The following is an 11505-nucleotide window of genomic DNA, read 5'->3' on the forward strand; positions in this document are numbered from 1 at the left end:
ATACAATCACATATTTACAGCCAATTACAACTCTAAGCAAAGAGGTGTAGCCATTTTAATCCATAACAAAATTACATTTACACATAATGCTACAGTCACAAACCCAGACAGGTGATACATCATCATAAATATCACCATTAACAACCACTCTTACCATTGCTAACATCTACGGACCAAATATCGACAATCTCTCATTTTTTCATGACTTCTTTACACATATATCCTCAATAACTAACTCTCCAATAATAATAGGATTCAACTCTAGACCGGTCAGTCGCGGACTGGCATACATTGCTACCGGGGATTTCCCCGGTGGGCCGATGGGTTAGTGGGCGAGATGCATCCAATTGCACAGCCGGAGAGCCAACCGCAGTTCTAGACCTGCAGATTTAGACCTGCAGTTCTAGACGTGCAGTAGTTTTAGACATGCGCCACCTAGCGGCTCGGAATGTAAGGTAATATTCAGATACTGTTCTGGTATGTCGCGGGAGAACGCTGAAGAACGATGTTTGTAAGCAACAATAATATATAATAGATATATGATAATGTCTGAAGGTCATTTTTGTGTTATCGTAACGTTTATGTCATGAAGGATGAATCTGGCTAGCGTTAGTGTGTCTTGGTTCGTTGGTTCTGGCTACCTTTATGGCTGCTTGGCAGCTAGTTTGACTAAATTTGAAACAGCTTAAAGGAAGGGAATTAGCACTAACTACGCTAGTAGTAAGCAAGCTAAAGTAGCTTTTACGGTTCACGATTTAACGTAAATGTCACAATTTCATAACATGTATGTTTAACATTGTAGTTATATGAGACATAAATAATTTTATTAAAGCATTTCAATTATTAAAATGATTGGAACAAACCTGTATAAGCTAGAAATACACCTTTTAAATCAACTAGTTTCATCTAAAGTAACCCAGCACACCTACATTCTGCAAATGTATATGTATGTATATGTATATTAATGTATCTGTTTATATATATATATATATATATATATATATATATATATATATATATATATATATATATATATATATATATATATATAAACAGATACATTAATGAAGTGTAACACCAGATAGAACTAATGAACTTTTTTAAAGTAATGTAAGAATTATTTTTTGGCCTTTTATGTTTTAGAATCACATTACAATTCAGGGAGAAGCATCCTTGCCAAACCTGGCAAAATGTGTGTCCTGCTGCAGTAATTATCACTGCCCTTTTTGTGCACCATCTGTGTTCAAGCCAGCACGCCTGGACAAACTTGAGACACATCTGGCTGGGCACTTGAATAGAGCTGTCCGACATGAAGGTAAACTTTCTACATGCTAGAGGGAAGTATAATGATTCAGTTATTGGCAAATGTATATTACAGATAGACATAAATGGCCATCCTCTGCTTAAAACATGACATCATAATTTATTTAGATTTTTAATAAATTTATTTGTTAGGTGTAGCTTTTGAAAGTCCTAACCTACTGTGTGCTCTTATACATTTATTTGATTATTTTAGGTTTTATTATTCACAGATGTGGCTTGGAATGCAGAACAGAGCTACATTACCACTGTTTGTACTGTTCCACTACAATTTTACGGAGAACAGATTTTACGAAACATTTGCTTTTATGCAAAGAAAGCAAAAAACTGCCAATTCAGAAATCCACCTCATCCAAGACAACCAGTGCACCTTCCATTGGTAATGCACTAATCTCTGCAGCTTTAGAGTCTACTTCCACTACCACCAATGTGTCTGCCTTTGAAAGAACCACACATAGCATAAAAGGACCAACCTTGGAAGCCTTAGAGTTCCAATCCAGCACAAAGGTCAGTGTTGCTGCCTCAAGGGAAGTTGCTTCCATAAGTAGTGTCGCCAATTATGTGATCAATGAGTCCTTATCCACCACGAGCATGAATGTATCAGCCTCATTGGAAGCAATGTCTGTCAATACATTGCCCACATCTGCAGCCTCTGAGATGACATCTTCTAATAAGGCCATAATAAGTCCAACAAGCACGCCAGAGGCCATAACCAAGATCCACGTTGGTACTACAGTGTCGTCAGCACCGAGTTCTACAGATGTAGCCATCCAGTGTGCTAAAAGAGTACGTTTGAGAGAGGTGGTCAAGAAAAGATGCCCAGTTTGCAACAGATTAATGAATAAGTGCAATATTCAAAGGCACATTGATCGGAAACACACAGACAGGACTGCATTGCACATTGATGATAAACATCATCTTGACAGTCAGTGCATTGATGCAGCAAATGGTATTTATGCTGTATTAAAAACCTTCAAGGGACACAGTATTCCTGTTCACTGTCAATGCAAGACATGGGGTGAGAATCATAGGGTGTCATGTGAGTCAAGTGCATGTGAAGTAAACATGATTTTGGCACACAGGAGTGGGCTGATTGGATATCAGTGCAAGCATCTTCGATCTGTTTTTTATTCCACTTCCACAGCCAAAACAGTGTCACTAACAAGTGAAGTACTTTCTGAGATGGTTAAACAAAAATGGCTCAGTGAGGAAAAAAAAAAGCCTGCCTCACACGGCAGGATCTTGCCTGTAGCAACAAAGTTCCCCTGTCAGTAGAGACTATTGGCATTCCACAATCCAAAAAATGCATTTCAGTATATGAACCAACAGTATCTTACTACAGCCGTCTGGGACGTGTCATTGTTGTTTATGACACAAAACTGAATTCCTGGCATTGTCCATGTGCTAAAAACAGAGGATCATGCATTCACAAATACATTGCAAAATGGCACCTATTTGAGACTCAGCGCAAGTTATTCCGTACTGTCCGCAGTACAGAAGAAGTGGTAGTCCCAAGCACAGACAAAGAGCAGAGGACTTCAGGTGACATGAATAGGTGCAATGATGAATCTGAGAGCACTTGCAGTTACCCACCAAAGGGTGATGGACTGTCAGACATGGCAGACTATATTCTTAAAAACAAGAAAGTACCTGCAGTTATACCAAAGAAGCTCATTCAGCCTTCCCTGGAAAAAGACTACCCTAGAAATCTTGTTCCAGAAGAAGCAACATGTCATCGGTGCCCAAGACCTGCTCCTCTTGATGAAGCGATCATGATTACAAGACAAGCCAAAATACTCACCAATCTTGGTGTAATTGAAGGCAAGTACAATGTATTTAGGAAATGTTACAGTAAGCATGCTTAAAATGTTTCTGTTTCAACACCCCTAAATTTTTTCAGCTCCAGGTCATAATATTATGCTTCATTAGTGTATGTTGTTGCAGTGTATGATGCTGCACAATCTACTTGATTAATTTCTTAACTGCTTTTTGTATTATTTATTTGTAAATATGGTGTCTAATTTTTAGATGTTGCAACATACTGCAAGCAATGCCCACAATGTGGAATGTACTACCGCTATCAAGAATGGAAAGATGGACTTCACAATTTCAATGATTATGTTCTTCTTGACCTTCCTCTGTGCTTAACTCTTAGAAATCTAATTCAGGTAATAAATATTTACTCAGTTAATACATTATATCATACAATCAAAACTGTATGTACTGTTGTGACAGAATATTCTTAAAAGTAGGATGTTATTGGATTTTATTTTTAATAATTAGTCTTGTCTTCTAAATAGCTAATATTCAGTTTTAACACATTCTGTTGATTTTAGGAGATTAAATGGATTGATGGGATGGGATGATACCATTTCAAAGACAATTTTTAACATAGAAGATTTCAAAGGATAAAGTATAATGAAATTAATAACAGTAAATAACAAAAATATTTTGTCCCTTAGGTCCACACAGCTGTAAGTAGAGCAGTTGAATTTCTACAGCTGATGACAGGCATACAGTTCCCTTCATCAGACACAATTTTGCATGCTTACCTTCATTTTGAAGCTCTAAGTGACCATGAGCACAAGTACTCTTGCATTACATGTGGATATCATCCACCAGTAGTGATTATGGACCTGCACAAGAAGGGCGCTTTTCAATTGTCAGGTACATATTTTTAGTTATTTTTTAAATTGTATATATACTATATTGCCAACATTTGGATTTAATATGATGTCTGCTGTAACAGCTTCTGTAACAAATGATTCTGCACTTAAGTATCTGCTGTAATTTGTGGCTGAGTTGTTTTATTCCCAGTCACTTCCACTTTGTTATAATTGACAATTGACTGTGGACTATATAGTAATGAGGAAATTTTATGACTGGACTGCACAAGATGATCCTATCATGCTACCACCCTAGAATTCACTGAGCTCCTGAGACACTCACTCACTAATGTTTGTAGAAGCAGTCTGCATATGTAGTTGCTTGGTTTTATACATCTGTTACCATGACATTATCAAGAATACTTGAAATAAATGATTAGAATGGGTGAGTGAATACTTTTCTTTCATTCTATCTATCGATAGATAGATCCAGAAGTATTCATTCACGCATCCTGATAATTTAATTAAGGTATTCCTGTCACTTCCATGGTCATACACGTTCTTGCACAATATCTATTGTTAGTTTTGCACATTTCTATTTTAGTCAGTGACGTTAAAGAACCCCCAGAACATTTCAATGGTGAGGTGAATATTGAACAGTTTTGGGAGGCACTCTCAATGGAGATGGTTGGCAGAGGATTAGTGAAAAGTAAGTACAATCCAAATAGAATGTTTATAAATAGAGAAGACATGTTGAAATAAATGTCTGCAACACTAGTTGCAACCAGACTTTCTTCTGTTGATTTCCTGTAATGATTTATTGTAGCTCTTAATGTATTTAAATCTACATGACTACCCCCCATTATGTTCCAGTCATGTCCCCTCATGATTTTAATCTGGTGTGTTACATTAAGATTGTATAAATAATGTAATCCTGCTTAGTGTAAGGCACTATAGTCTATGAATAATAAATAAGTAGATCACACTTGTACAAATTATAGCACTCTTAAGACAAGAGCGTGGAATATTCTGAAGCTGCTTTGAATCAACTTGATAACAGTAGTGTGTTGCTTTAACATATCCTTTCTTGCTTGTATACATTTGGACTGTAATGTATTAGTTATGTGCTAAATAACAATTTATATGGTTATTGTTCTTGATCTTAGGTTGCAGAAACAATCCACTTGCAGTACCACCCTCTTACCATTTTTGGAGTCCATGGATTGGTGAAAACACACGTGGATCCAGTACTGTGCTCAACACAGAATATGCCAAAGTTCATGCTCCAAAATCAAGAGCTGAGCACTCTGAGATTAATGTCACAGAAGACCGTCTTCGGGAAGAACTTTTCAAACAGAAGGTATTTATTATTTAGAATTACTTAACATAATTCCAAATAATCACAAAAAACAAATGATCTTCAGACTGAATATTCTTATCCTTACTCAGCTCCACCTTGCTCTACCTCACATATATGATATAGTTTTTTTTACCTGATGCACCTGGATTTATTTCATTGATTCACATAATTCATTTTATAGTACTTGGGTATCTTTGCTTTTAGTTATATTTTTATATTCAGTGAACTATTTATGTTAATAGAGTTTATTTGTTATGGATTGTACTTTGATTTTATATTAATTTGTGTATTTGGACAGCTTTTTGCAGCAAGTGAGCCCACACATGTAGCATGTGTATGTGTTAATTGATATTTTGATATTTTTCATTTATTTTTGTTTGAAAGGTTGACACTATAAGACGGCTATGCAAAGAATGTGGCTTGGATCACACAGGATCTCGGAGTGATCTTCTTGTCAGACTGTCAAATGAGATGAAATCACGGCAAACATACGACAAAGTTTTTGAGAAGATTTGGGCAGCTTCAGTTTATTTATTTTAATATTCCCATTTAGTCCAATTACGCTTACTCATTTATATTTAAAACACATGCACTATGGTGTTTTTGTTTTCTGAAAGACCAGCTTAATTTTAGATACTGTTGAAAAAAGCTTTATTGTTATATCAGTTGGAAAAAAGTTCTTGCAAATGGTTTATGATTGAATAATTTGTTAAATTAGAAATGATGTTATAACCTGGTTTAAACCCATACATTTCAACTTGATTATGTCTTTCTCTTTGTCAGGTGGATGGGCTGTGGTCATGTGCCCTTGTGGTGTAGTGTACAGCCTTAAATGTAATCTTAGAGCAGAGAGCCCACGTGACTTTGCCGACATCTTACTGTCATGGAAAAATATGCCAAATGTTGTCATTTATGATTTTGCACGTGGCCTTGCAACTCACACTAATCTTAGAGTCCCAGATACGTTACCATTTAGCCCACATGAAGGACGTCTTCTTGAACCAACAGAAGAAAACATTCAACTTTGTCAAGCTGGAAAGCTGAAGGTATCCTTGCCTTGGCTGGAAATCAAAAAATCTGAGCCAGACTGCCATGGACATCCAGTAACTGGTTCAGCTGACCATTTTGCAATGTATGATCGATTCCATGAAGCCAACACCAAAGACAGGAGGGATCTTTTGAGGAAGATAACATTGGTTCCTCAGCTGGCTGGAAAGGTCAACAGCCAAGTGGCAGAGCAACTCTTTGCAAAAATGAGGAAAAATAATTACTTCTTAAATATGTCTTTGCCATCTACCCATCTTTTCCAAATGCGCAACATTATCCATCACTACAATGAAAACCTAAACCGAAAACAATTGGAGAGAATACAGAAGATCTTTGGACCCAATATGTCAGTAAATATGCATGGACAAGCAGTGATTGGTAATTGTAGTACCATTTTTATTTAATTGATTTTGCAAATCATTGCAATATATTTTCACAAATCTGTCATGACGTGTTTTAATTAACTAATAGAAATTTGCCATAACACATGCTAATAGGTCATGCTGAGGACTCCAATGGGCGATCAGTGGACCCCGGACGTGGAGATTGGTCAGGGAATGATGATCATGGTGAGTAATGATGCTATTTAATACACTGTATTCTGTCTCTTTCGTAAATATTTTTTGTAGTATCATTTCTTTAAAATTGATTTTGCAAACCATTGTTAAGTGACGTAATTAGAAATCTTACAAATGAAAGTTTTAGAATTTTTCCATAACATACTCTTAATAGGTCATGCTGAGGACTCCAATGGGCGATCAGTGGACCCCGGACGTGGAGATTGGTCAGGGAATGATGATCATGGTGAGTAATGATGCTATTTAATACACTGTATTCTGTCTCTTTCGTAAATATTTTTTGTAGTATCATTTCTTTAAAATTGATTTTGCAAACCATTGTTAAGTGACGTAATTAGAAATCTTACAAATGAAAGTTTTAGAATTTTTCCATAACATACTCTTAATAGGTCATGCTGAGGACTCCAATGGGCGATCAGTGGACCCCGGACATGGAGATTGGTCAGGGAATGATGATCATGGTGAGTAATGGTATTGCTAAATGTATAAAATATTGATATTTGATGCTCCCTATCCCTGTCTGCCATTAAAATTATCCATATATTTGTATTATTTTGTATTCAAAGTTATTATTATATATATTATTATATATGTTATTATATATATATGTATTATAGTATTATAGTTTGTTTTACAACAGGAGTTTCATCTGCATTGCTGAGAGACTTGTCAGCCAGCAGAGATAGCTGGGATTGCCCATTAAGTCAGAGACAAATGACACAGGTGGAAAAAAGAGAGAGCATACATTTACATTACATTTGAACTATGTTTCCTATGAGGGAATTTGAAAAGTCATACAAATTCACAAATTACTGCTTAGTCATATTTATTTATTTTTTCTTGTGCCTAAGCTTCAGTTGGCATTGGATCCACAGTTTCCAGAAGTGCCTGTGGCTCAGTTGGGAAACATTATCCTTAAGAGGAAAGATTTCTGGGGGTTTGGACCCAACCAGGAGCTGGAAGCAACAGTGAGTAGACTGACAATTTCAGTAACACATTCATGCCTACTGCAACTCTAAATTACTTGTTTTAATTCACAGATTGCAAACTGCTGTCTCCAAGCAATTGCCATGGCAGCTACAGTTAAAGTGAGTTTGTAAAATTATTTTGTATAATAAACACTTCTGTAGCCTCTTAGTCAGATTTTTGCCTTCCAATTTCTTGTTATTTCCACAGGGAATAGATGTGATGGTTGCTGATGCATATGTTGTGGTGACGTGGTTGCCCCCATATAATCAAGATCCATTCTTGTCCTTTCCAGTAGGTTGACAAAATTATTTACATAGTTGTGTTTAACATGAAAAATATAATTAGTATTTTCACTCTTTATCCCTTTTTTCAAAAACCCGTTAGAAAGATGTTTCTTCCAAAGATGTCCTTTTGTTCCCTACTTGGACCCCTGGGCACTGGAAGTTGTGTGTATGTATGAACAAAACATTGTGTGCTTTAATAAGTCCATGTATTGCAAATTTTTCCTATAGATTAAATGTACCTGAAATAATTAAAATTATATTTCCAGAAAATGTATTTGTTTTTCAGGTCATGAAGCCTAAACATAGGCAAATGTTCATCTTTGATTCAAGCAACCCTAGTGGGTTGGGTGATAAGCAGTACTTACAGCTGTTCAGGTTATATAAATGCTGTGTTTGAAGTTCAAACTAAAGTTCGAGGTTCACTGTTGAGTTTGTGACGTTCAAGGTCATGTTCAATGTTCGTACCTAAATTTTACTGCTGTTCTTTGCAGTAATTGTTACCAGCAGACTAACTGCTGTCAAATAAATGCTCTTCGTAACACTATCCTGAAAGCCCTTTTTTACACTTGTAATGCAACTAGAATAAGGGCTGAAAAGCTAAAAATGAATGTTAATGCTATTAAACTTATGGGGCAGGACATAGTTGTATATTTCAACCATAAAAGTCTTAAAATCATATTTGGGATGGTTATTTCAGGAAAGTGCTACTTGAGTTTTCGCTTTGAGTCTTGAATCCTGTATGTATGAGCAACTGTACTATTCTTTACATTTGTGTTTTTTGTCAGATAAAGTGTTAATCACTTAATTTGGTAAAAGGAAGCATGCAGTGAGATTGGCATGGGGAGGAGTTCAGCAGCGCTTAATTTTATATTTATATAAATAATTTTTTTTCCACTGGTATTATTTTTACGTCTTTTAAAATTTAAAACTACAGAACAATACAATTGCAGTACAGTTGGTCATATGGTATGGATCAAGACAGTTCTTATTTTAAATGAGTAATGGACAGTCAATATACATATGTAAATCTCTGTTACAGCAAGCTCACAGCAAGACTGTGTCCAGGAACGTGGGTGCTGGTGAAAAACAAGGTTTTAATAAACATCTTTTTTTCTGTATTCTTAAAAACACATTACAGTATGCTGTTTTGTGCATTATATCCTTCTTTGTTTGTTTGTTTGTTTAAGAATGTTCCACAACAGTTGAAAGGCTCAGTAGACTGTGGAATCTTCATGTTAATGGTAAGCAACAGAAAATTTATTGTGCTGTTTTCCGTGATTTACTTATGAATATCTAAAAATGGTTTATTGAGGAATTCAGTGGGATTAGGAACTTGCATGTTCATTGATACCATGAAGTTAAAATGAATATGATAAAATATTTTCTATTCTTAAGAAATAACTTTTTTTTTCAGTATGCACTTTACGTGGTCATGGGAAAAACATTCGACTTCACGGCTGTAAGGAATCATCATTTAGCATTCTATTTTTCCATTGTTGCCATTATTTGTAGCATTACAGTATATACAAATTGTTTGTGTATTTTGCATTTTTAGAATGACATGCCAACAATCCGAAAGTGGTGGTGTCTCATTCTTATACAACATTTTGCAGTAAACAGGTAATGCCTTCTTATGACTGTTTAGCCATCTTTCAGAACTACAAAGTATTTGATAAAATATTTGTTATGGTGGTTGATGTCTAAAATGCAATTGAGTTTGACATAAGTTCATTGGTGTGAGCATTTTTATTTTTTAAATCAGGATTGATGAAGTAACCACCCCAGAGGGTTTACAAGTTCAGGAGATGCAGGTGGGTAACAAGCTCTTATTACTACACAATACAAACATTTACTGTAGTATTTATTGCATCTTATCTTATGCAGCATCCAATCCTGATGGATGCTCAGAAAGCAGTAGAGTGGATCCAGGACAACAGACACCTTCTCAAGGGAAGTGTCCAGGAGCCAGATGTCCTTCATTATGAGCTCGCCGACCTTCAGAAGGCCCTTAGGGCTTTGACAGAAGCCAATGACACAGAAATGCTAGTGCTAGCAAAAGAGCCATTTCTGTTCATTTTTGAATTTCAAGATGACATGGAAATGTTTATTGATGAATGTGTGAAATGCAAACTAAGGATTAATTGTATATTTAAAGAATAAAATAAATGAAAATGTAATCACGTGCTTTTTTGTACTACTTATTCAAAGCCACAATTTTTTTTCTTTAAATTGAAGATAATTATAGTGTACATGGGTATGCAAATGGTTTATTAATTAATGTGCCATTCAAGCCAGTTGAAATATCTAATGTTTTGTTTGCTTAATATTCTTATATTGCATGGACAATTAATATTCTAAAATGCAAATATAAATCTAGGGAACATGACAATTATTCTGCCAGTGCTTTTGGAAAGTAGTGAGTAATTAAATGGATGTCAGCTTCAGGTTGAACACTTGGATTTGTCATTGGTCTCATTGTATATTACTAGTATGTCAGTGTCATTACAGTGGCAATGCCTGTTTATACAAGGTAAATCTATACTATTGTTATACTAGATAAAATAGTCAACATGTACAGATTGGTTAGTCCTAATTAACTGTGTACTAATAGTACAAAAGTACAGATTCACTATGATTAAAGAAATAATGGAGGGTTTGGGGGATCAATTAAAACGGGTGAAGTTCTCTTCCAGTGCAAATTACTGTGGCGATAAACCCCAAGTATCATATCTATAAATTGCTAGTTGCATGCCAATAAAGGTATACGAGGAAAATAAATCACTCCTAACACTCTGGAAACATTAAGCCATTTTTGCTGATTTTAATACAAAATATGCCTGAAATTCAGTAGTAGAAATCCATACTACTTCTATTTAAACACAAAATGTGGTGTACATTATCGTTTAAAACTTGTCAAAGTTTATAGATTTGGCGAAAACAAGTGAGAACCAATGGGCATATTTAACAAATAAGCTATTTATACAATGGATTATTACAATATACATGCCGCTGAGTCTACGGCACGCTTTGGAACTGCTGGTCTATAACTGCGGTTGGCTGTCGTTAGCTACATTCCGAGCCGCTAGGTGGCGCATGTCTAAAACTACTGCACGTCTAGAACTGCAGGTCTAAAACTGCAGGTCTAGAACTGCGGTTGGCTCTCCGGCTGTGCAATTGGATGATGTAGGAGAGGGCCGGTGGGCCGTTGGCCGTCGGTGGTTTAACTCAGCCCGTGGAGGAGCCACTGCAGCACGTAGTCCGAAGTCACGCTGCTGTTTAACGGTGTTATTACCTCCCCCCCGCTCCAGTCAGACTAACCTGCTCAGCGCGGCCCCGGACTG

The 11505-nt window shown here is 36.0% G+C and overlaps 1 protein-coding gene across 1 annotated transcript; it reads left to right on the top strand.

The window, feature by feature from the left end:
- The first annotated feature begins 437 nt into the window (after positions 1 to 437).
- Positions 438 to 10324, top strand: LOC143482385 (uncharacterized). The gene is made up of 23 exons (XM_076980728.1): positions 438 to 511; positions 1144 to 1315; positions 1517 to 3141; positions 3349 to 3488; positions 3783 to 3987; positions 4531 to 4635; positions 5093 to 5286; positions 5671 to 6711; positions 6831 to 6902; positions 7066 to 7137; positions 7301 to 7372; positions 7552 to 7634; positions 7763 to 7879; positions 7952 to 7999; positions 8088 to 8171; positions 8265 to 8330; positions 8451 to 8539; positions 9204 to 9255; positions 9352 to 9405; positions 9579 to 9623; positions 9720 to 9784; positions 9927 to 9975; positions 10049 to 10324. The coding sequence occupies exons 8-23, from the start codon at positions 6051 to 6053 to the stop codon at positions 10322 to 10324; spliced, it is 1905 nt and encodes a 634-aa protein (XP_076836843.1). The 5' UTR covers positions 438 to 511; positions 1144 to 1315; positions 1517 to 3141; positions 3349 to 3488; positions 3783 to 3987; positions 4531 to 4635; positions 5093 to 5286; positions 5671 to 6050.
- The last annotated feature ends 1181 nt before the right edge of the window (positions 10325 to 11505 follow it).

The sequence above is a fragment of the Brachyhypopomus gauderio genome, chromosome 18 (genome assembly GCF_052324685.1).
Source record: "Brachyhypopomus gauderio isolate BG-103 chromosome 18, BGAUD_0.2, whole genome shotgun sequence".
Lineage (NCBI taxonomy): Eukaryota > Metazoa > Chordata > Actinopteri > Gymnotiformes > Hypopomidae > Brachyhypopomus > Brachyhypopomus gauderio.